General features: G+C 42.6%; 5 protein-coding genes across 5 annotated transcripts; 2 read left to right on the top strand and 3 right to left on the bottom strand.

Annotated features, from left to right (window-relative positions):
- Positions 1-96: 96 nt before the first annotated feature.
- Positions 97-5,278, bottom strand: LOC135586835 (uncharacterized). Its single transcript, XM_065153511.1, has 12 exons — positions 5,253-5,278; positions 5,111-5,167; positions 4,838-4,980; positions 4,405-4,586; positions 3,119-3,835; positions 2,935-2,991; positions 2,123-2,474; positions 1,832-2,031; positions 976-1,052; positions 685-786; positions 412-598; positions 97-321 (listed from the first exon to the last, which is right to left on the bottom strand). Coding segments are annotated over exons 2-12 (2,109 nt in total). The 5' UTR covers positions 5,113-5,167; positions 5,253-5,278; the 3' UTR covers positions 97-231.
- A 3,025-nt stretch (positions 5,279-8,303) lies between these two features.
- Positions 8,304-10,447, top strand: LOC135641300 (uncharacterized). Its single transcript, XM_065156605.1, has one exon. The coding sequence runs from the start codon at positions 8,378-8,380 to the stop codon at positions 8,801-8,803; it is 426 nt and encodes a 141-aa protein (XP_065012677.1). The 5' UTR covers positions 8,304-8,377; the 3' UTR covers positions 8,804-10,447.
- Positions 10,448-13,415: 2,968 nt separating this feature from the next.
- LOC135641299 (uncharacterized) lies at positions 13,416-15,511 on the bottom strand. Its single transcript, XM_065156604.1, has one exon. The coding sequence runs from the start codon at positions 15,149-15,151 to the stop codon at positions 13,607-13,609; it is 1,545 nt and encodes a 514-aa protein (XP_065012676.1). The 5' UTR covers positions 15,152-15,511; the 3' UTR covers positions 13,416-13,606.
- A 2,483-nt stretch (positions 15,512-17,994) lies between these two features.
- On the top strand, positions 17,995-21,487 carry LOC103989688 (CASP-like protein 4B2). The gene is made up of 3 exons (XM_009408619.3): positions 17,995-18,500; positions 18,598-18,733; positions 21,111-21,487. The coding sequence occupies exons 1-3, from the start codon at positions 18,187-18,189 to the stop codon at positions 21,300-21,302; spliced, it is 642 nt and encodes a 213-aa protein (XP_009406894.2). The 5' UTR covers positions 17,995-18,186; the 3' UTR covers positions 21,303-21,487.
- Positions 21,488-22,064: 577 nt separating this feature from the next.
- LOC135640542 (WRKY transcription factor WRKY24-like) lies at positions 22,065-24,720 on the bottom strand. The gene is made up of 5 exons (XM_065155071.1): positions 24,284-24,720; positions 23,807-23,965; positions 23,079-23,719; positions 22,823-22,984; positions 22,065-22,731 (listed from the first exon to the last, which is right to left on the bottom strand). The coding sequence occupies exons 1-5, from the start codon at positions 24,602-24,604 to the stop codon at positions 22,284-22,286; spliced, it is 1,731 nt and encodes a 576-aa protein (XP_065011143.1). The 5' UTR covers positions 24,605-24,720; the 3' UTR covers positions 22,065-22,283.
- Positions 24,721-25,088: the final 368 nt, after the last annotated feature.

The raw sequence follows: 25,088 nt of genomic DNA, 5'->3' as shown, positions 1-25,088 counted from the left end.
AAGGAAAAAGAAAAAAAAGAAAAGACCACGTCCTCGTCGTACATCAATTATACAACCGGAGGATGATCTCAAAAAGGCTCCGCATCGTCCTCCCTCTTCATCGTCATCATCGGAAGAAGAAAGTAGGATGATGATGCTTATAGAGCAACGGGAGGGATGATCTCAAAAAGGCTCCGCATCGTCCTTCCTCTTCCTCGTCATCATCGGAAGAAGAAAGTAGGATGATGATGCTTATAGAGCAATAGCTGAGAGAAAGCACCTCTTCCCGATTGTCTTGGAGCTGGAAATGCTCCATCCGCTTCCCTCCCTATAACACTCCACCTATCCGATCGGATCAACAACAGGGGGAAGATAAAAGATGCATCAGTTGTGATTCACGAGTGAAAAAAATTAAAGAAACGAGCAACTTACGGTGTCCCAAATGTGTTCCCCGCTTTTGAGCCCACCAATAACAAACAGCGTATCGCCCAGCACTGAGGCAGCAGCGTATCCTCTTGCGAAATTCATTGGCTCACCGATCATCCACGAACCCAGACGAGGATCAAAAATTTCAACACTTGCAACCATTTCTTCACCATCATATCCTCCCATCGCATAACTAAAAACAGGAAAGCACTTTGGCATCAACAACAGGTAGTCGTCTCTCTCTCTCTCTCTCTCTCTCTCTTCAAACACACCACTTACATTTTACCGTTCAGAACCGCTAATGAGTGGCATCCCCTTCTGACATTCATGCTTGGCAGCCTGGTCCAATAAGCTTCTCGTGGATCGTATCTTTCAGCTGACCTGAGCAAAGAAATTCATCCACTTTCTCAAAGGCAAACATTTTTATGCTTACAACATGGTATGAACTTACAAATACCACGTCTACTATGCTGGAGTGGAGGTAGAATCAAGGAATAGATTAAAGATGAAAAACTTCAAATGTTAGATATCATGAGATTTGAAAACTAACCAACTTGTTAGATATCTTACATCAGGTAACCATCACCATTATATCCACCCACAGCATACAGGACTCCATCATGTTCAACTGCAGCAGTAGCAAATCGCTGGAACAATCATAAATTTCACATAAACATGGATCAGCTGCACAATTACCAACATAAGGTGAATGAATTCAAAGGGAAAAGCTACTAAAAACTGAACCAGGCCCTTGGATATTGTAATCGAGAGTAGAGACAGGTTTTATTTAGGAAGCAATTCTTATTTAAATAGTTGAAAGAAGTTCGGCTAAAAATGCTTTACATGCTTGACGAGGATGTAATCATAGTTGTTTAGTGTCAGGTACAACAGAATAATTATCACTGTGATGGTCGAATAGCAGGTTGTTATCGACGGGTTCAAGGTTTGATCTTCAAGTTAGATGGTTTGTTCATAAGAACAAAAAATAATGATCATTTTTGCTTGTTAACTAGAAGAGCGAGGGCATGAGAGTAGGTTAAAGGCAAACACAGTAAAGGCCTTTCTAACTCGGCAGTAAATCTCTTTGATTCTTTCTCTTTTTCATTTCTTAGCCCTGTTGTAATGCTAAAACATCTAAAGAATATTACAATCTTTATTACATATGAGAAAAGCTTGAGCTGAATAGATTTTATATATTATTTAAAATTACCTTATCAAACAAATTGCATCAGTAAAGATAACATATGAGAACATATATATCCATGCAGCAGCAACTCACGAAAATGCAAATGAAGTTTCAGACATGATGATTCATAAGGACAGCATGGTAGCATCTAAAACAAGCACATATATTAAGTCGAAATAAGAAGGGATAAGGAAGACGGTGCAATCAAACTAACTACTAGCAGCAAGGAGTACATTATACCTTATCAAACATCAACTGACTGTTTATCCACTTTCCAAGGATTGGATCATACATCTCAACATCCGAAAGACACTTAACTCCATCTCCTCCACCAATAGCATATATCTTGCTGTTCAAAGTAGCTCCAGCAAGGCTCCCTTTTGGATGATTCAAGTTAGGGCACAGCACCCACTTATTTTCCCTCTGATTGTAGCACTCGACTTCATTGAAGGACACAAAATCAGTGCCTAAGCGATGCCTTCAACATAGTATGTTTTAAAGAATAATCAAAAGGCACACAATGAATAGCACCTGAAGTATACCAAGAATTGCCATCACCGCCGCCAAAAACATATATGTTGTCATCTAATGCCGCAACACCAGCATATGAACGAGGAGAACTCATCGGCTTAAGAGGCATTAGTTTGTCCTCAGAAGGTGAAAAGGCATCAAATGCTGATAACCAAGAAGTACCATCATAACCACCCAAGAGGTAAATAACTTTTCCAGGTTCTCCATACTGATCGATACATGTTTCACCAAGAGACACAGAGGAATTAAGTTTAGACTCTAGTTCTTTAACTTGATCCCGCAATCCTTGAACCGTCCTCCCTGACTTCTCGACTACATCTCTCAGTTGTTGCAACTCTTTATCTGATTCGGCCTGCAACACACATGATGGACAAACCATTAGGAAATGCAGCACATACAATGCTCGTTATGAAATGTGTGTGAACAACAGTGAGTTTCTGAATTATTGATATTTTAAAACTCTATCTTGTCTATGATGAATGATCAACACACGGACCAATTGTTGCATTACCATTTTTTTCAGTGACATGAACCAAATATTCTACTCATGCTAGTACTGTAATATAATTCAAAGTGAAAAAACCATGCATAACATATTAAGCAGCCATAGAGGTTTAAGGGATGGTACGTGCTTAAATGCTGCAAGCATGGAACTCCTGGGAGCCTAATGCCAGTACAATAAATGCTAACATAGAAATAGTTGAGATATGCTTCAACTTAAGAAGATTTACTTTTTATTACTTTTAAGAATAATCAGAAACATAAAGACGCAATGATATGATATTTATCAGAATATATCAAAAACATGGTACCTGCTTTTTCTCCAATGCTTCAGTCCTTTCTGTCAATGCTTTGATGACTTGCACCAACTATATAAAACAATAGCTTCTCAGAAAATATGTAGATGAGCAAAAAGCATGAAAAAACAATTAAAAGAGGATGCAACCCACAGTTGTTAAACATCAAAATGAAGAAAAAAAACAGAAGTTCGACTACCTTGGAATTTTCCTGCAGTTCAGATATGGTTCTATTCTCCGCTTCAGGTGATATGAAGGTATCCTCTTTGCGCACATCCTGAGATATGCATGGAGTAAAATTATCATTTCTACAATCCTTTGATGAACTTGAAGCTGTACGCTCAACTGAAAGTTCCTTAAGCTTATGCAGCACTTCCTTCATATCAGCGTCTGATTCCTTGACAGTAGAGTGTCGTTCCAACAACTTGATGTTCTCTCTATTCAATTGAGGGTTAAGCATTGAATGATTCCCCTGGATGTTGTCATTGTAATCCCCCCATTCCATGACTTGTTCCTTAGCCTCCTCATCATGAACACTGGATGATGTGTTGCTCGAGCTACCAAGTTTATCTTCATCACCCCCGTCAAGTGACTCAAACTTATTCACGTTCCTACGCTCAGTAGAGTATTTCGACTCTCCTTCAGCAACAACGATGTCTTGATTCTCCTGACTGTTCATTGCCTTCCGTTCGGCACCACATAGTGGTGTGCAATAGATGGATTTATTTGAAGGAAAGGGGGCTTGCTTAATACTGACAGGAACTGATGCCGGTTTGAATAAAAGCATTAAGCCTTTTGCTTGTGCATGATCCAGTTCGAACCAGAAATGTTTTTGCGCATAATAATTGTCCTCAATTACACTCTTAAATTGTTTCTCTGAAAGAGGTTGACAAGGCGTCTTTGTATACACACGAACCTTGAGAAAACAATAAATGATCTATAATCAACAAGAAATACAAAAATAAATGCATGCACATTAGTGGTCTTCCAGGTAAGGATGGAAACAAATCGGATGGTGTCCACATAGTAGAAAAATATTACGTCTATCCACTTTTGACCAGCAGATACCAATTCAGAAATGGAAGTTACACCAATACTAAATTCTGTAATTATAAATGTTTGATACTGTTACAAATATGAATCAGATGTATGACCTATAAGGATTCAGAGCGGAGTTAAAGCGGATAGACGTGAACATTCCATAAATCAGATTTAACACTGAAAAATGATGAACACATTTAGACATTATTGAACTTGGAGGTAAATTAGATTTCTGGATACAGATATAGCTATTTCCATCTCCATATCAGGAAGAATTTAGAAATGAAATTCAGATTCAAATACATATGGGACGTGCAATTATATAACCTTAACCGGCTCCATGCAGATACGACAACAGATTCGGACAGGTCATATCTAATCCACTCCTAACCCTATTTTCAAGGGAAACATGGCATGCAAAAAGAGTTTCTCTTATATTAATACCTGTGCAGGATAGGGTGTTCTCTGTGCCCCGTTTTCCGTCCAAGCATACGGATCAATGTTCATCTGACCATGACATGCAGCCTCAAAAATGCCATACATTGTCCTGTTGGTGTAACTAAACAGAAAAAGAGGCAGACCTGGTTCAATGTTCCTCACATACGAGAAGTGAGTAGAGGGCAAGCCTGCCAATCATATTACGGTCATTTAATAGAACAATTGAGTAAAATTAATTAGTCTTACAAACAGTTTGTTGATTAATATAAACAAGAATAGAATCTGAACAAGATGACTAAGAAACCAGATGTTCTCGGAAGCATGACCAATTAATTCTACGCCCATTGAAGCAAACATTTAAATTCAACGCCATGGAAAGAAACAGGTATCCGAAGTGAGATCACGCGGCGATAGAAATGGGACGGTGATTAGAACTAACCGAACAATTGCTTTTTAAGGCACTCCTTCATCGTCGCGTCCTTGCAGCCAAAGATCGTTCCTCCCAAATCCTTCTTGAGCAAGTTCCTGGCCGGCGACGGCTCCGGCACGAGGATCGCCTGCGTCTTACGTCCTGCCCCCATCCTGGTTCACGAGAACACGAAACAAACACCGGTTCGCAGGTAAATAAACATAAGACGGCACGATCCATGGAACCCTAATGCCTACGGCGAACCAAAGAACCAAGAACGGAAGGAAAACCAAGAACCTTTACATCGATGGCGACGGCCGATCGAGTCGCGAAACCACGAAAGATGCCCAAGAAGGATGACTTCTTCCGTAAGCAAGCAAGAAAACATACCCAAAATCAATCCAAGAAAACGGGCATTTGCGTCGCGGACCAACGTCGCACTCACCGGAGATAGAGACCGTCGAACAAGGAGATGGATAGAGAGGCGCGAGGGAAGGGTTAGGGTTTAAGCAGAGGCTTCTCGAGGACGAGTGTGATCGAGGTCTGTCGAACGAGACCGAAGGCCCTCGTCTTCGAGAAACCCGGGGTGGATCAGTGTCGGATCACCGCAAGTGCCGCCGAGGGAAGCGAGCGTCTGCTGACCGCCAGTCGACTGCCGCCACTATTCGGAAGGTGCGAAGGGGGGTGACTCCACCACGAAGGCAACCCAGGCGATAAGAGACGTCCAACACACCCCTGCGAAAACTTGCGAAGGTGTGAAACGACCGTCGCGGAATGTGTACCCGCAAGGTCCTGTGCGGGTCCCGCTCTACCTGCATCGCGTGGTAGGGGTGTGAATGGCGACGAAACGATAAGTGGGTAAGAAAAGGACGATCCGGATTGGGCTTTTGGGTTCATGGCTCGATGGCTTCAAATTAAAATAAATAACAGCCCATGAAATCATATAATTGTCCTAACCGTGAAGACTCGGCCCAGCCCATTGTATTATGGGCTTCAATTAGCTGTTATTCGATTTGGGCCAAAAGAGGCCCATAGAGAGAGAGAGAGAGAGAGGGGAAGTGGGGAGGATTGGGGTAATAATGAAAGCCGCTAATAAATGCTTAGCGTTGTAATCTTAATTAATCCAAGTCACCCAACCAAATCCTTGTCCCGTCGCGTCTGTGCGCGTGGGGCCAGCTGTGGGCCCGCGGAATCCGACGATTTCTAATGGGAGTCGATTTGTGGGTCCCGACGAGTGTGGAGCATCCGATGAACGCGGGGCGCGGGGCCGAGTGCCACGGCGGGAATCGAAGGGTGGGGGGTGGGGTGGGGGGACGGAAACGGGAAACGGGAAACGGGAAACGTGAGCGCCGTCCCGAAGCTTCGTCCTCTCTCGCGTAGCACGTACGACCAAACGTCCACGTTTTTGTTTTGTTTCTGTTTTCTGTTTTTTCTTTTTGCTTTTGACTTGTCGTTCCCCGATGAACACGAAGCTCGCTGCGAAGAAAACAGAAACGTTTCTCCGAATATATTCCCATATATTCTTTCTAAGTATTGATGAACATACTAAGAAAATAAAGATATAATGGTTAAACATCTATTTCGACGTAAATAATTTGAAGCTTAAACCACTCACTCTCGAGTGAATGCTGCAAAATTAATTAAAAATTATGAATTGCTATCATGTTTATCATTTATTTCCTAATAAATAAAATCCGTCTTATTAAATACGTGAAGCTCGAGACCAAATCAGTCAGTCTCACTTGGTGTGTTTCTCTCTCTAAAGGTCAAATTTCTACGATGTTGGTGTTGGTGAATGTAAACTATGGAGACAAACAAGTGTGAGAAAGGGGATTTGACCACCTAATCTAATGAAGAGTCCCCCTTATTTTAGGGGAATCGAGCCATACCCACGAGCAAGACACGAGTAACACGTTAGCACACGAGTTAAGTAGAGGAAAACATTCACATGTGCTCTTCCACCAATGCCATAAATATACGTGATCTAATAAAAAGTGTGGTATAGTTGCTTGTTTTTGCCTTATCCATATGTACCTCCAAAAATGATTCTTGGCATTGCTTCTAGGAGAAGGCGTAGATCTCGATTCGATTACTTTACTTTCTCCGAAGAAATATGAGTTAGTTTTAAGTAATATTATTATTTGTATCAAATAAACTTAAGATTATGTACATCGACCCTTGTTTCAGATAGATCGATAGATTTATAACGAGAGTGTTATTATATTTTTAAGTAAATTTATTATCATCTTAATGCTAGTTTGATTTTTACGTTCAACTATATTATTTAGCTTCAATGCATATGGTGCTGTCAATTTTCTATGAATATTATTTTTTATAAACAATTTAAACTCATTATATACAAATTTACTATCTCAATTTGTTTGAAAGATCTTTATATATTTATCATTTGCTTTTTCATAAATATCTTAAAATTTTTTAAAATTATCAAATATTTTAGATTTTAGTTTAAAAAAATGTATCCAACTCATACAATTATATTCATCAATAAATAATAAAAAATATTAACTTCTATCAAATAATTTTATATTCATAGGTCCACCACCTAATTCATGATAATTAGATGCTTTCTATACTTTGTGTCAATAGAAAATGATATTTTACTTCGTTCACCAAACGTATTAATTTTATTAAAATAAAATAATATTTTTTAAAAAATTAATAATATTAAAATTTTAACGTTAAGATGTCCATATCTTAAATGTTTTGTGAAACAGAAGCTAGATTTAGGTTTTATAGGAAGCCACGTTTTTTAGGGGGGGGGGGGGGGGACGTGTATATATATTGCATGCTATTCTAATCAAGCTTGAACACTGTTCCACCCACACCTACATTGACCTAAGCACAATGATTTCATGTTTAGATAGTAGAGACTATAATGAAATGGAGAAATCATTGTGGTACAAGAACGAGTACATGACACATGTATTTTATGGCTACCATTACTTTGCGCACTTGTCCTCATCAGCAATCTAACTTGCATTGATGAGTATGAAAACAGCCTTTGAAATGCATGAAAATACATCATATGGTCTCTTAGACTAAGACGAACTCATACTATTAACTTATCGATACGTGCTAAAACCGATGTCATTATATAGGTAAATGTCGACGGATATGGATCGGCAAACATGCGGTTTTCCGAGGTGGTGGTGTGAGATCAAACAGTTACGGGGCGGTGGTAGCAGTTCTCTGGGGAATAACTTCGAACACCTGGAGAACAAAGAGAATGAGGTTGATGGTGGTAGTTCTCCGGAGCGATGGAAGGGTGCATCTGTCTTTTAGTTCGCACTCGGATAAGGTTGGGAACCCCATTCGCCCATCTTTTAACACGGACTGGAATATAGCGCACGAAGCTCCACCTAATGAAGGCAACGACTCAGTTTGTCCTTTTGGGAGCACGACTTTGAGCTTACTTTATTGGCCATGGCGTCCTACCCCCCCACCCCACTTATATAGACCACGGCCACCTCCCCCTTCCACGTCCACAACAACAAGAAGAAGGAGAAGCCGTGGGTGGAAGCACGGGAGGAGGAGAGAGAGGTGATAGAGATGGGCAACAGCCTTCGGTGTTGCTTGGCGTGCGTCCTGCCGTGCGGCGCCCTCGACGTGGTTCGCGTGGTGCACCTGAGTGGCCAAGTGGAGGAGTACAGCCGCCACGTCACCGCCGGGGAGATCCTGGCGGCCAACCCCGACCACGTCCTCAGCAAGCCATGCAGCTCGCAGGGCGTGGTCCGCCGGATCCTGATCGTCTCGCCCGAGTCGGAGCTGAAGCGGGGCGACATCTACTTCCTCATCCCCACCTCGACGTTGCCCGACCAGAAGAAGAGCAGCGACGACAAGAGGAAGAAGCATGCCGAGAACACACGCACGACAGAGATCCTCGCGGAGAAGAAGCAGCCGAGCCATCGTCGCCATAGGAGCGGCCGGGTCGGGGTATGGCGGCCGCACCTGGAGAGAATCTGCGAAGACTCATGAAGCTAGCAGCAGCAGCAGCAGCAGCACAGACTCGTGTAACCATCCGTTCCTCCATCCTCCATGGAGACGAGCAAATCTGTAGAACTTGTAGACCTTTTTAACGATGATCTTCTCATCTAATAAAGAGAATGATCAGCTCGTTCAGAATCGTTGTTCACGAGGGATCAGCCATGCAATCGATCGACAACCTGTAACTCCACATTTGTCTTGCTCCATGAACAGAAAACATTACAGAAAAAGCTACGAAAGGATCTAACGTTGTCGAATCAGTATCCAACCGGTAGATTGCTACAGGAGAAATCAAACTGAACCAAACCAAAGGCTCACTGTTGATCCGCATGCTGGCTGTGTCTTGTTTCTTGAGTGGAGAGAGATCTGTATCTTCCTCGTGCAGTCTACGACTGACAAATCTGATCAACCTGAACAAAAGATAATGAGAATTTTCTGCTCGATCTGTTTGCCATCCTAAGAAAAGTGGAGCTGCAGTAAGAAGGGAGGTTGTGCGTGGCTCCAGAAAACGTGTGGCTGCAGCCTTGCAGGTTTAGTAAAACAATGATACAGTAGTATACATGTTGCCCGAGGGAAGAGATCAAATTTGATACTTGTGCTACAACAGAAGAAATCCCTTGAGGAGAAGAGAGAGAGAGAGAGAGAGAGAGGCTAAGGGAATTGATTAAAGACGAGGGTATACAGCTAATAAGGTGCAATTGTTTAATTGGATCTTTTGACTACAGCTCTTGGATCCATATCAACAGATTGTTGAGGAGAATATATATATAGTGAATATGATTCCAGAATCCACTATTTTATGCTGCAGTGGCAGCTAAGAGGTGTGGGGACAAGCAGTCTAGAGATGTAGAATAAGGAGTAGCACAGAATCATGGGGTCTTGCTGAGGTTAGAATATGGATCAATGATTGGTTGTCAATGACATGGTTTGTTGGAGAAGAAGATCATGGTAAGATTGATGAGAAAGACATCACAAAACTGCATGCACGAAGATGATGATATGGGAGCAGAAGGTGAGACTAAACAACTACTGTTGAATCAATGACACTAAAAAGTTTGGGATGGGGGAGAAGAATTGGTGTCCTGAGATCTGAGAACACAGACAAAAGTTGTAGTTTGGTGCATGGACTCCCCATGATCTCACATCTCATGCACTTCTTGCAGCAAGACACAAGAATGTGTTGCTAGCTGGCACTTATTTTCTCTCTCTCTCTCTCTCTCTCTCTCTCTCTTGACATAGCTTTCATAACCTAATAACCATTAGAGGTCTATTCCTACACATCAAATCATGTTCTAAGGTATTCAATTAATGCAATTATTGCAGGACACATCCCTAACCAGCTTTCTTATCACCAGTTTATCTTCCTAATGGTAAAAAAAATCATTAATGTGGAGTCTGAAAAGGATCAATGTTAAAAAAAAAAAAAAATCTTACTAATATGGAGTCTGAAAAAGATCAATGTAGGAGAATCCTTATCAGCTTATCTTCATCTAGACATCAAATGTAGGTATCATCATCTCATAGATTGAGCCTGAACAATATAATAAGATGGATATGAGTTAAAAGGCAAGGTTGAGCATAGTTGGGAATAATTAGGCTCGGCCTGAATTGACATGATTCTATGGTTCCATGTATATGTAATTTTACATGTCACCTCAAACAAAATGAGAAATGTAGGAATCTTAAAAAAGTGAAACTCAAATCATAAAACAACAAATCCAATGCCACCCTTACAAATAGAAAGACTATTCCATGTCAAAATAAAATCACAAAGGAACTTAATTTGCATGCTAGTAAAATTTTTACTGACAAGATAATTACTATTTGTGGATTCATCATTTACATGGCAGGTTTTATTGGGTAAAAAGGTGGAGCAGCATATAGCTGCTTTGTTAGGCTGCAGATTCCTTGGATACAAGACAAAAAGAAAAAGTAGCTGTGCACATTCTTTGCTTTGTAGAAAGAGAAGTAATCATGCAGATCTTCCCTGTAATCCAACTATTTCCTCTTCATCTGTGACTCTTTGTCTACTCACAATGCAACCTGAGAACAAGTAAATGATGCAAATTGGATTTCACAAGTTACACCACTCCAGTTTAATGATTGATTATGCATGCATAATATATATATATATATATATATATATATATATATATATATATATATATATATATATATATATATATATATATATATATATATATATATATATATATATATGTATGTATGTATATGTATATGTATATATGTATATGTATATGTATATATATATATGTATATGTATATATATATATATATATGTATATGTATATATATGTATACATATATATTTATATATGTATATGTATGTATGCATACATATGTATACATATATACATATGTATATATATATATATATGTGTGTGTGTATATATATGTGTATATATATGTGTATATATATATATATATACACACACACACATACATACTATGAATTGATTTCTTGACAAAATGGATTGATGGTATAGTATGCATATTTAAGGCGAGTTCAATGCAATAAACTGTATAATAACATTGCATAAAGAAAAAAGAAATACAACATTAATTGCTAAGTGCATACTATCACCTGGGTCATAAATCTCTCTCTGTTTATTGCAGGAGGACATAATATGAATAGAAGTTGAGATGCATATTTAAGGCGAGTTCAATGCAATAAACTGTATAATCACATTGCATAAGGAAAAAAGAAATACAACATTAATTGCTATGTGCATACTATCACCTGGGTCATAAATCTCTCTCTCTTTATTGCAGGATTCAGAGCAGACTTATGAGCATTGATTTACCATTCCTAAAATATATCAAACAAGATTCATAAATAGATACTTGAGTTGCCCAAATGATAGTTGAAGAGCATATAAAAAGAAATTTGATGAAATGGTATTACCATACATGATAAGATATTATCAATGACAATTAAGGACAATATCAACTAAAATTAAAACGAGGACAAATAAATCATTTGAAGTTGTAAGTTATTGAAAAGGAAATTTGTAAATGGTCCAGAGAGACAAGGTGAGCCAATGTGTTTTTCAAGTGATAGTTTGAGACCAAGGAAGAATTGAAAATGATTTAATAAAAAAAAAGGTTATGATTACCCTTGGATATCTAAATATCCCAGGTAGCTAATATCACAAAATCCATAAATATCCTTCACCAATACAAATCTTTTGTTTTCCCTTATTTTCCTCACCTACAAAATTTTTCATTTTAGCTGCAAGAAACTTGACTACTAACCTATATAACCTATTAGGATTCTTTCTTGATGAAAATCAGGAAGTGATCTCCATGGGACATTATTAAAATGATGATAATTAAATTTACATGATTGCATCCCACATCACAGGCTGTAGGTTTAGAAAAGCAGCAGAGACTACTTCCGCTTTGTTGATATCATATGCTTTGCTAATGATGAATCATCAAATTGTCTAAATTTGTCCCTCCTCCACATGACTACAAAGACATCCAGTTATCCAGCCCTAGATGCACAAGGCTATTCCACTCTTTTGTTATTGAACTTTCAAATGGTATGCAACATACCACTCTTCTATCCTTGAGCTTCACTTCGGATGGTATATGAATTATAAACCTGTTCTAAAAACTACCACCACAAGATATGCTGCCCTCATGTCGAGCAACCTACGCATCTGAAACAATTGCTGAAACTTGAATGAAAATTAAGAACATTTCTTGGTCAACAAAAAAACAATTAACCAAAAACAAAGAAATCATGTTTTGCAAAAGCATTATGCCATAAATGTTGCTAAAGATTTTAATTAAGACCTGTATGGCTTAAGCCTGCCCTGACAGAAAAGAGTATCAAGTAAAGAAGTAATGCATGTTTCTGTCCAAATATTAAGACATACTAGTGACATTTCAGAGAGAGAAAGAGATCTGAAAATACAATAGCACAAAGCACAATTCAGAACTTTTTTGAGTCCCGGCAAGGAGGGGCTATATCATGTCAAAAACCAAATTGTTGAAAAACTTGCTACATGTACACTTCAGCATAGCAGGTATTGATGTTCTCACATCCAAGTCAGATTTATGTATGACCAATAATTTTACAAATAGCCACTGCAACCATCAATCTAGTGACCATATAAGTTGTCAGTAAATACCTGCCTATGAATGATGGTATTCATCCTCTATTTCTTTGATGTTTTATACAATTTTCAGACACAGACTAAAAAGAGATCACGAATCAATATTTGACAAGGATATCATTTCAGGGATGCTTGTCAGCTTAGGCTTCTCTAGATATATGATTCTGTATTAACTAAGGATACTCAACAATGCCTGTCAGTAAAAATTCTACAGGAGTACAATGGAGAAGAAAAACAAGTAGACATATTCTATATGAGGAATGTAAAAGTAGAAACTACCTCATGGAGAATTGTTCGATATGATGATATATTTTACAAAGTGCCACAACCCTTTTTATAAATTCGTTCTCGTCAAAAGCAAAAGCATTATCACTAAACAAGATGGATAAATAAGGCACAGAGCTAAAATAAATCAGCAAAGATTTGTTACATACTAAAAAACTAATTAAATGACAGTGTAAAAGAATTGGCTTCCTCATTTGTGAAAATAACAGCTACATAACTATGATTGTTCATAGCTACACATTTCTTGATTATCATCCTATCAAACCATAAAAGCAATACCTGTAATATAAAAGTGAAAAACTGAACATGTATTTCAGCACCTGTGAATGGCACAAATCGTGTGTGACAACACAAGTGTTACTGGTTACCACCACTGATGAACAAGAACTCCAGCATTTCTGAGTGATGTGAACAGATTCAAGCATTCCTGGTAGGTGTTTGGATACTTTGGACTCCTCTGCCCTGGGCAGCACTTTTGCCATCGGTTGTAGTGGCACTCGAGGAAGAGCTCATCAATCAAGCAAATAGCCCCTGTTTTGAAAAGCCTCGGCACCAGATCAAACTCGGTCCCCTCCACATCCATCTTCATCACAACGTAATCCCTCTCGGTCGCCGTCTTCTTCAGCCATGCAGCAAAATCAAGCCCCTGGATTGGGTGCACATCCTCTGATGTGACACGACCATTGGAGCCCCCAGTAGGCCTGATTCGACCCATTCCTCGCCCTTTACCCACATCATGGTTATCAGGGTCATGATTAATCTCGAAGGTTAATGTCTCATTGCATACCCACGCTGCGTAAGGCAGCAAATTGACACCTTTCTTGGTGGCATATTCTTTGTGGAACGCCCGATCGGCTTCAATTGCATAGATTTCAAAGGTGTGATTCTGCTTAGGGTACCGTTTCCTGAACCAGCTCCCGATGCTCGAGCCGTAGCTCCGTGCCCCGACATCCACGTAAATATACCTTTGCTTGAAGCTTATATCCGCAATCAATGGCAGATACTTGACGTTCTGGATGTTCCTCTTGAAGGTGATCCATGGCTTTAGAGGCTCCTCCTCGATCAGAGGCTCCGCTGACTGAAGAATCTGGAGCTTGTGTTCGGGGATCGGACACTTGGAATCTGAATTCCCGTCGGCGCTAACAATGTGTGTACCATCTTCCTTCTGGAAAACGATCTCACGAAGAGACTTCGACGAATCTGGGCTGTTGATCTCCCGCGATCGCACAGCTACGCAGCCCGGGAAAAGTTTGGCGAGGGCGTGAAGGCTGTAGGCATCGCCACCGGAGGCAGTGAGCACGACCAGGAACCAATGGGGTCTCAGCGTCCTCGCAATCTCTGCAGCGAGATCGGCGGGCTGTTTGCTCCGGTCGAGGCTCTGGCCGGCGAACACAAAGTCGAAGGTGCCATTCTTGAACGGCAGGCGGAGGAGGTTGCCACCGGCAACCACCAACGGCGGCGCGCTCTTCCTGGCGACGCCGATCGCACCAGCCACGCCGATTTCCTTGAGGGCAAGGACCTCGTAGCCAGCGGGGGCGTCGACGCACAAGGACTTGGAGGCCGGGGAGAGGAAGCCCTCCGCGACGAGATCCTGGAACACGGCGGAATAGAAATCCACGGCCTTCCGCCACTCCCGGCTGGTCCAGAGGGCGCGAACAGTAGGGGTGGCAGACGATCCGTGACCGGCATGAGCGGATGCCACGGCGGCCGATGCGGAGGCACCGCCGGTGGTTCCCGCGACGGTGAGGGGCTCCGCCAGCGGGGAGAAAAGGCAGTAGTCCCCGGCAGTACAGGATCCGCCGTAAACGGTTACGACGTAGACGAATCGGAGAAGGAACATGGAAGCAAAGAAGAGCAGCGCCCGGACGATGAGGTTGCGCACCAAGTTCGGCTTCGCCGTCGGCACCATCGCCCGAAAAGAATGTACCAAAAACAGAAAGAAAAAAAAAAAAGACTTCCCTATTCAGAAAAAAAAAAATTGTAGAAGCCGTATCCCTTGCCGTAGATCTAACAGCGATTTACGGGAGGGGGACGAGGAGGAGGAGGAGGGTTTAACGGGAGCAGAAACGGGCGGAGGTGTGGTTGGCGCCGACGAGGGGACGAGGAGAGGGCAAAGATGGGGAATAGATTAGTCCGACAGGGGCAAAGCGGTAATCCATCAGGGGCTTTCAGATCGCTCTCTCGCACTCATCCGCTTCTCTCGCTCGCCGGAACGCGCTCTCCACCTCCTCTCCTCCTCCGCGTGCTTAAAGGATGTCGAAAGGCCCCATTCTTCGCCGCGATTTATCCGCGAGCGGCGATTTCTTTTTCCTTGCAATTTGCGCGTACGTACGATTCCTACCAAATCTGTGCACGAGAAAGCGAACGGTAGATCGGAAGGTAGTTTTAGCTCAACGCGCGATCTGGGCCATCCGTCGTGGCGACGTTAACAGCGGCCCGTGATACGTGGGGCCCGTTATCCTATTCCTGTGGACGTGATGGAACAACGGTTACTGCGGAAAGGTGAGGTGGTGACAGAGCATCGGGAGCCGTGTCCTTCCGGACGTTTCCGAGGTGATGGCATCATCGTTATTGATTCTAATGACGGGCGTATTTATCCGGTGGTCCTCAGCTTTGACGGTTGGCGGGGACGCATGTCCAGAGCTGACGCGTCTAACTCTTTACCTTCGCCTTGCAGGGGAGACGAATGTGAGCTGTCAGTCGCCCATAGCAGGTGCGGGCCCCGCGTCGCCTCTTAAGGCACGATTCGAAGAACCAAGATCGCACGTCGGTGAGGGGTAGCCGTAAGTCGTGACCTGGTGGGACTTGGTGCCAACGACAGGGGACCACTTTCTTTCGGGGCTGGGAGTTAGTTGAGTCACGCGTTCCGCGCCAGCTGGCGGATTTACCCGTTGCGCCTGCCTACCCTATGTTTGGAGGCAGCCGTGGGGACCCACTCGTGGGACCACAAGAGGATACGTACCGGTGCACTGAGACGACGTTTAGTAACTCGGTAGGACATAACGGACATATGAATTCCTATGAGATAATGGTCTAAAAATGGAAGATTACGGACATATCGGACGAATGAAAAGGACGACCCACCCGCTTGCATGCTTCGGGAATACATTCTATAATTGGTAATCATGGACGATGGAGCGAGTGAAGGGAGGAGATTGGAGCACGGCACGAGATGAGGCTGGCTGGGTGGTGAGATGGCCACATCAGTACGTGGCAGTGTGGGATGCCGCCGTATTGGGTCATTATGATGATGGCGATGGTGGCCTCCAGCTAAGTGCATGCCGACTCCCTGCTGTCACCGAGCTTTCTTTCTATCGGCCACTTGTCGCCCCCTTCTGATAATGAATGACTCAGTGAAGAAATCAAGTGGTCAGCCTTCTGTATCCACTTCTGAAGGCCTTCAGCAAGTCTAATCACATTACTAGTTTCTAATTTTCCTTCTATCCAATCTTAGTTTATTTATACTCGGATTTATAGATTCTTCGACTCGCTTTTTTCATTCCTCTTGTATTTACAAAATATTATTTTGGGTTTGTCATGGGCTTCATGGATATCTACTATTATCATAGAGCTTATAGGCATGCACACATCACAATATCCACTTCACTGATTTAATATAAAAGATTAAAATTTTTTATGTGTTTCTAATATGATTGAGCTACACTGTGCAATCTTGCTTAGATGTTTAGGACTCCATTTAGCATGAAGACCTCTCATTCTTAATTTCTAAAATTCAGGAACAAATCTGAAGTTAACAAGTATAAATGTAGTTTTAGATTCAGTCTCGTATTAAAAGTAAATAAAACTCAATTTAGACTGAGTTATGATTTAATGGGTATACTAATACTGTCGAGTCTACAAATGACCATTCAATTTAATGGGTATACTAATACTGAGTGTTGGGTTATGTTTAAATTTACATGTTTATACGTAGAGAGTGTGTATATTTGTATAATACTCTAATACTCAATTGAGTGATAGTATATAGATTTTATATTTTTTTAATTATTATTTTTAAATTGATAGAATAATATTATCTGATGTGCGACTTCTGCATAATAACCAAATTGACATATGATAGACAAGACCTATCATCATGGTGTGTCCATATAGATATAGGTCTAAAACAGATTATTGAGGACTATCTTTTTTTTTTTTTTTCTGTCACTTACATATATACAACGATAAAGGTAGATTAAAGATGATCGAGGGTTACCTCTCTATAAAATATTTTATTTCTTTATGATTAAGTATAAAAGTTTATTTTTAGTATAGTTATAACGGAAAGAGCACTTTTATCAGTTGTAATCACATTATTTATCTTAGGTTACTGACTTGAATTTTGAAAGGATTAAACTATGAAAACTCTCTCGACCTTGGTCTTCATGTAGGTGGCACCTTGGTCATTCAATATTTCAATTTCAAAGGTACCTCAGGCAAACTCCGAACATTCCTGTGCACATAGATCATAATCACGTCGAACTAATTAGTACGTTAATAATATATTTCTATAACACATTTGCTCTCAAAGTATTTATAGAATTATTTATTTACTATATCTTTCAGATGAGACTTATATATCAAAAATTAGTACATCAATAATACATCCCCTACTAATTAGCAATTTATATCAAAAATTAAATTATTCAACAACTTAAATAACGTGTAAGCGATCAAATAATGCTTGATTTTTTTCCTTGTTTTATTTCTTTTCCGGAAAACTATGCCGTGTCCGTTCTCCCACAGTCCATGCTAACAACTTCCAAAAGCTAAAGAGTTCCACCGCATTGCCCCTCCCCCTCTCTGCCACCCAAACGAGGCTCCTTTTAGTCCTCTTCTCGGCCTCCCGCCATCTGTCGCTCGCCACTTGGCGGGTTCTTCTTCTTTTCAGGTCTCCGTTCCGTGCTCCTGCGACCGCGTCTTCCCACTCCCCAAATTCCCACGATGACTGCCGCCGCCACCGACAGCAGCGAGCCTGGGCCCGGCGAGCTGGCCGCCGCGCCGCCCTCGGTCGAACTCGAGAAGATCTCCCCCGGCGCCGAGTTCCCCCCACCCGCCGCGCGCACCGACGGCGGCGGCCTCAGCACGGCGCCGAGCTCCAGGTCGGTCCTGCGGAAATCGCGGACAGACAACTTCCTCGATAAGGGCGCCCTGCTGCTTCGCGCCCTCGCTTGCCTCTTTTCCCTGATCGCCCTCGCCGTCTTGGCTTCCAACAAGCACGGGGACTGGCAGGATTTCGATCGCTACCAGGAATACCGGTAAGATCATCTGCGACTTCGTTTGGAGTAACGCGATCTTTCGTCCCGACTATGAACCGAGACGAACTGGTGAGCGGCTTTTTCCTTTGCTGATTAGGTACTTGCTGGCGATCGCCGTGCTCGCATTCATGTACTCGATGGCTCAGATCCTGAGACAGGTGAACCGGTCAAGAACCGGTAAGGATTTTGTGGCGGCACAGTATTCTTGGATCGTGGATTTCGCTGGAGATCAGGTCGGTCACTGTTCCTTCACCACCTCGTTGTAGTTAAAAGAATTAGGGATTTGCAAGCTTTAAGACTGTTGGCGAAATTACGATTTGTTGTCGGCAAGATGAGGGTCTTCTTTTAGTCCTCTCGATCATCAAAGAGAACTCTCTCCAGTGTGACCTAGAAAGCGTGTACGGTATGCTACTTACTGTTCGACAAAATTCCATTAGAAAGCGTGTGCTTGAGCTGAAGTTAATTGAATAGTTTGTGAAGCAACTGAACTGGTAACTCCAAAGTGTCAGCAACGCGGAAAATTTGTGGAATGTCATCATTAGAGGTCTTGTAAATCTGTCGAATTCTATCACAGAAAATGTTAGATATAATACGTTCCCATGTCCATAGAGGAGGAACCTTGACCATGGTCCATCACATCTTTATAGTACATGAGGCAGTAGAGTTTACCTACTTCTTGGTTTTGTGTTAGCTGTATAATATCAGATCAAGACCATACTCTTTCTTTTCTTTCTGGTAGTGACTTCTTTGCTTGTGATATTAATACTTGTAGTGCTCACCAAAACCTACCTACTGTGGAAGAGTGACACCCTTTTTAGAAAGTTGGTGCTGTGGTGTTTCTCAGGTCACTTTAGATCATTAACATGTTAGATCGGGATCAAATTCAGCTCTAGGTTTACTATAGTTGAGTTAACTTGAATTTAAAAGTGGCTGTAATTCATTAAAGTTACGCCAGATAGTTTTTCTTTTTCCTTTCTAAGAGGATTTTTTTTTTATTGTAATTGTGGAAGTCCTACAGGCAATTAGGAGTATGTTAAAGTGGCAATTAGATTCTCCATGCACATCTCAACCTCATCTGAACCTGGACCAACATGATCCACTACCACCCCTAAATATGATTGCACACAAATATGCTCCCCATTGCTCACATGTTCAGTTATTTAGTGGTCCTTGGCCGTTGTTACTGACAACATAAGTGGGAATTTCTTGATTAGAATCATTCAAGCTGATTTGGTTTAACATAGTGCATCCATTTCATTGTAATGATTTAACAGTTTCAAGCATGTTATACTGTTCTTTATCTGTTTTCTAGAACAAGAGAGAAGCATAGTGTAATATAAATAGCAAACAGCCGTTTACCACAACTTAATTGGATTCAGGGAGAGTGGCCGATTTCTTTCAGTTGCTTGTGCACTCCTAACATGGTCATTTGTGTTATCACAACTTAATTGTTTTATTAGGTGAAAAACTTTTGACACAAGTGGATAGCAGCAAGGTAGGATCAAAAGGGGAATCGGCATATATTTATTCATTATGTGCAGATCTCTAATCTTCTTTAATGAATGTCATAATTGTAGAATCATGGTGAAAAAGTTCTAGAAAAAAAAGTATTTAAGAGATGGATGGGAAGACTTGGGAGATTTTTCGGAAATGAAGAAAGATATTTATTTTGATCAAGTGCAAATTTTTTTTGGCATTTTGGGGATATCTGATTAATCCCTTATATCGGTTTTTTGTTTAGCCTTCAGGTACATGTTATGTTTAATCATCAGTCTTTGGTCTTAAAAGCTGTTTTTATCACCATGGAAGAGTATGATGTTACGTCAAATTCATATGAAGATTTGGAACCCAATGTATTAAACAGCTAGCTCACATAGCTTTGTATGAATACAGTGAAGAAACAAACTTCTCCTAGCATGAGTTGCTCCAGAATCCTTCTCAAACTGAATGTCGTCAAAACCTTATGGATCAGTTAAGCCAGCATTTAAAAGTTGAAATTCCAACAGGTCAGATTTGGAGAACTATCAGGCCATTACCTAACCTGTAATTCTCCATTTCCGCACCATATTCCTTACACTATCGTGCCCAACATGACCATGGTAACCAATATGGGTAGGATTGTTTATCTTTTCATCCAAGAAGTGAAAATGGAAGTCACATGTTTATATAGCATTGGTTAATTTTTAACAATAAACTAGAAAGTCAACAATTAGAGTTAACCATTGCTGACATGGATGATAACCTTCATTTTGATTTCTATGTTGTCTCAATTTTCTGGCCTGATTTTTTTTCCTTGGGCACTACAAATTTCTGTCGGTTTCCCTTTTAAGGATTGCCGTCATTGTAATTTTTTTGTGCTTCCAATTTCACAGTGTGCATTATCCAAAGTAAGTTCGTTCAACTACCCCTGTATTGGTCATGCTCTGTTTATAACCTAAGCCAAGCTAAACTTGAATCCTCCATGGTAGTCATGTTGGCTTGTAATTTTGGATTGGTGAAATCCTGCAGGCTGTTACCAGGAGGAACTATATTATATCTTCATATATATATATATAATTTATTCCCTATTGTTTGTGAGGTTGAGCAAATAAACAACTTGTGGTGTCACAGGTGATGGCGTACCTGCTGATGTCCGCATCTTCCGCAGCCATTCCAATTACAAATCACATGCGAGAAGCTGTTATCAACATGTTCACGGATGCATCAGCAGCTGCCATCAGCATGGCCTTCTTAGCCTTCGTAGCCCTTGCTTTATCTGCTCTCATCTCTGGCTTCAAAGTCTCCAAACAAAATTACATCTAGTATTCTTTAATCCCTCGTGTCTAAGTTATCATATGATGATGATGTAAACCATGAACGAAGCTATTATTTTCTTCTTTTTGTAATTTTGTTCTTATGTGACCTTGTACAGTTGTCTCAAACTTGTGTGCCAGGTTTAATTTGTTCCAAGTCATTCTTGGGTGATCCGGTTTTTGCCATTGCTCTTACATGATGTTGTCCCTAATGATGTTTTGAGATTATGATCAGGATCTAATGATGTTGTTTCTGATGACTTTTTGTTAATATAATTCAGAGGGATCGGCACTGAAGATAAAAGGAGTGATTAGATTAATGGTAGGTGGAAAAACTGGTGGAAGACAAAAGCAAAAGTTGGTGGTTCTATTTGACCTGGCAGTAGCAGACTATTTTAAAGAGCTCTCACACGATGGTAGTGATTGGCGGAAGCTTCTTCTGAGTCACCAACTCGGCAGGCTTGACAGGGAATTGAAGGTGAGACAAGTGGTGGACACATCTCCGCCTAAAAATCTTTGACGTCCTTTTTCTTTTCTCTGGTTTGCAGATAAGGGAGAGATTGCAGCCCAACAGCTGCTCGAGACTCGTCATCTTCTGGGAGAACAGTGGATGATGCTTGTGGAGAAAGCTACGTGCGTGGGAGACAGCTGTGGCAGTGACCACGATATGTATGCCCTCGAAATCACAAGGTCAAGTCTTTGCCAAATTATTTATATTACGATTCTGGTGAGGTTCTAATTCCGTAAAATTTTGAATTTGACTTGCTAGATATTAGCTTCAACAAAGTATGCAATTCTACTAATATTTTGATTTACATGATAGTATGACAACAAAGACTAGAGGCCACTTTGATGTCCGATAAGGCCCCAAACAAATAAACAAATGGAATCCAGTATCACTATGAACTTGCAACCAAAACCTCATGGAATTTACAAGCTGTAGTGACTAAAACCCCTCTCTCTGTGCTCCGTATCATCGCATCCTTGGGTATCAACACAGCAGTGAGTCGAGAAACGAGTCCTCCTTTTGCTCTTCTTTGGTTTTGTTGGGGAACATCTGCGCTTGTTGCTGCTGCTGATTCATGTAGGCATTCATGGAGTTCTGATAGCCTGAGAACCCATAGCTCCCCGTGCTCTGCAACATCTCTAGCTTAAATGGAGCCTGACTCTCTGATGCACCCGGTCTTCCTCGGAACACATTGTTAGGGTTGGCATGGTTGGCCATGACCGACGGGCGTATCGCCGCAGCCATGCCGTTGTTCTCCGGTTGCGGCCTGGCGAGCAAGTGCGCGCCGCCGCCGCCGCCGCTTCCCCTCGCTGCTGGAACATCATGGTTGTGCTTGCCTTCGTATGTCGTGATCACCGACCTCAGATCGTGCGACGCCCTCTCCACGTGTTTCCTCACCGGACACCCCATGGTGGTGCATTTGTAGTAACTCCTGTCGATCCCAACAGATGTTGAGTCTTTGGTGTTCGATGAAATGCTTCCAAGAAACAGCTCTACGATGGGATGATGAAGTAAGCGCTCACCTTGGATTTGGGTTCCCCTTCACCACCTTCTGCCCGTATTTTCTCCACCGGTAGCCGTCGTCAAGGATGTCGATGTCACTCTGGGTCTGAACCACCACCCGGGGCTCCCGCACGGTCCTGTTTCCAGCGGCCGACAGCCCTTCGCTTTCACCTTCCGCCTTCCTGCAAGAACGACGAGCCGTGCGCTCGCTTCCATCATCATCCAACAAACACCATCCCAGTCCATCACATGATCACATCGGAAACAGAAGCCTACCATCGCTTGGCGTCCGGCTCGTCCTCCTCGTAGTCGTCGCCTCCCTGATTACTCCTCTGCGAGCTCATATCGACGTCGTCGTCGCCAAAAGACACCGACGAATCATCGGGCGTCGGAACCGAATCCAATGGCGTCCCTGACCGCCCGCCGAAAGAGTTCTCGGATGCTTCGGAAGGCACGGGACCCTGGATCGCTTGAGCAGCAGCCGACGAGCTCCTCCTATTGGCCTGAGGCTTCGGGTGGTTGTGCGTTCCCTTGTACACGATCTCAGTGATCTGTCCATCCAAAGACCTCTCCACCTTCTTCTTCGTCGGGCAATTCGGGTACGTACACTTGTAATAGCTTCGCGGGTTTTCGCTTCCTTTGACCTGCTTCTGCCCATACTTCCTCCAGTTGTATCCGTCGTCCAACTTCCTCTGGTCTTTGAGGGCCAGAGAAGCTTGATTGGAATGCCCGTAATCCGTTTGGACCGCACTGCCATGGCCGGCCTGAGAGTTTGCCTGCAGAGTTGGGATCTCGAACGAATCTGTTCGGACTGGGGCAACAGCTTCAACCTTGATGTTGGATCTCATGGAAGACAACCCGGAGTCGTGATTGCCGGCATCGTGGTGCTTCCAGGGCTCGTGGCCTTTCAGGGCTCCCTTCCGTATCAAACGCAACCGGAACTGTGTTAGCTATAAGAACAAGGTGGAGTCGAGGTGATTCCTAGAAAGAGCTGGGAGACGTACCAAAGCAGGCAGAAAGCTGCGGGGGTTTGCGATGGTTTGGAACGAGAAATCAGAGGAGGCTCTGGTTCCGTCTCTGTTCTCCGGTCGACAAGCAGCAGAGGCGATTCTCAAGTTCAAAGCTTGTGCCGGAAAAGTCCCTGTGGTCGGAGATGCCAAGATCTGTTCGACAACAAGCGAGTCGCTCAGTAGGACAACTCATGCATCAAACTGGAGCAAATCAAGTCAAGCAAGCATGAACACGGAAGCAGGACAAGATCTAATCGAAGGAAAATAGAGCTACGAGTAGCCGAAAGAGATCGGAACAAACAAGGCCTTCGTTTCTTACAAAGGGCGGCATGAGATCCATCATTAGATCTACTGCATACAACGATCAGATCGATGATAAGAGACCGACAATCTTCGGAACTCTTTTAGATCATGAAGATAAGAAATTAGTCAACATGTCAAGCTCAATACGCGAATTACTGGCTCACTTACGTTAGCAGAGGAGAGGAGGACCGGCGAGTCTAAGAGCTCAGCAGGGCTGAGGCCGGCCGGGATGGCGAAGCAGGAGGAAGGAGATATGGGAGGCCGGGAGATAGGCAGCGAAGGAGGAGGCGCAGACTTAAACTTGGGCACGCCGCCTCCACCGGTCCCCGCGAAGTCCCTGCTCAACGACCGGCCCCCGCCGCCGCCGCCGTCGTCGCCCCCCCCGCCAGCGAGGAGATCGGAGAAGGAGGCGTAGGGGGACGAGAAGGTGAAGGCCGCCGGGGGCGTCGAATTGGCTGAGGTATCGAAGCTGCCTGCGGGTGACGCCATGGAGGGGTGGGAGGAGAGGAAGGGAGGAGACGTGACGAAGGGAGAAGAGGAGAGGTAGACAGGAAAATTAAAGGCGATTGGAGGAGAGGGAGGGGGTAGTTGAAGGTTTATTACGCATGCATGGATTAAGAAAGAGAGAGAGAGGTGGCACGCACGCACACGTTCGGGGGCGAAATGACAGCAGAGGGTAGCTTCCAGGAAGAAGCAGGGGAAGAAGCAGCAGCAGCTGGTCAAAGCTCGTGCGTTTGACCGGCACGGAGGCGGCCGGGGGAGGAGTGGGAGGCAGAGACGCTTCCTCGAAGACGGACGATGATTTGGCTTTGGCATGGCCCCACGTCTTTTGTTCTCTGCTTTAATTTTCGTGGAACACAATGATCGCTGAAAAGTCCTCCGTACCCTCGGCCGTCTACCGATACTTCTACGTAGCAACTACGCATTATATTTCATTATTAGACACTAACTAATATTATATGTATAATGTCAG

The sequence above is a fragment of the Musa acuminata genome, chromosome BXJ3-6 (genome assembly GCF_036884655.1).
Source record: "Musa acuminata AAA Group cultivar baxijiao chromosome BXJ3-6, Cavendish_Baxijiao_AAA, whole genome shotgun sequence".
Taxonomy (NCBI): domain Eukaryota; kingdom Viridiplantae; phylum Streptophyta; class Magnoliopsida; order Zingiberales; family Musaceae; genus Musa; species Musa acuminata.
The sequence above is the reverse complement of the archived record's forward strand: the minus strand, read 5'-3'. Positions and strand labels throughout refer to the sequence as shown.

Bases quoted from the DNA above. Each gene is read 5' to 3' on its own strand.
- LOC103989688 (XM_009408619.3), top strand. From the start codon at position 18,187: ATGACTGCCGCCGCCACCGACAGCAGCGAGCCTGGGCCCGGCGAGCTG. The intron at 18,501-18,597 runs GTAAGATCATCT...TTTGCTGATTAG, and splicing joins GATCGCTACCAGGAATACCG to GTACTTGCTGGCGATCGCCG. The intron at 18,734-21,110 runs GTCGGTCACTGT...GTGGTGTCACAG, and splicing joins TGGATTTCGCTGGAGATCAG to GTGATGGCGTACCTGCTGAT.
- LOC135641299 (XM_065156604.1), bottom strand. From the start codon at position 15,151: ATGGTGCCGACGGCGAAGCCGAACTTGGTGCGCAACCTCATCGTCCGG.
- LOC135640542 (XM_065155071.1), bottom strand. From the start codon at position 24,604: ATGGCGTCACCCGCAGGCAGCTTCGATACCTCAGCCAATTCGACGCCC. The intron at 23,966-24,283 runs GTAAGTGAGCCA...GTTGTCGAACAG, and splicing joins TCCTCCTCTCCTCTGCTAAC to ATCTTGGCATCTCCGACCAC. The intron at 22,985-23,078 runs GTAGGCTTCTGT...TCGTTCTTGCAG, and splicing joins GAGCCGGACGCCAAGCGATG to GAAGGCGGAAGGTGAAAGCG.
- LOC135641300 (XM_065156605.1), top strand. From the start codon at position 8,378: ATGGGCAACAGCCTTCGGTGTTGCTTGGCGTGCGTCCTGCCGTGCGGC.
- LOC135586835 (XM_065153511.1), bottom strand. The intron at 2,032-2,122 runs GTGCTATTCATT...CCTTCAATGAAG, and splicing joins CAATTCTTGGTATACTTCAG to TCGAGTGCTACAATCAGAGG. The intron at 787-975 runs GTAAGATATCTA...TTCTTTGCTCAG, and splicing joins AATGGTGATGGTTACCTGAT to GTCAGCTGAAAGATACGATC.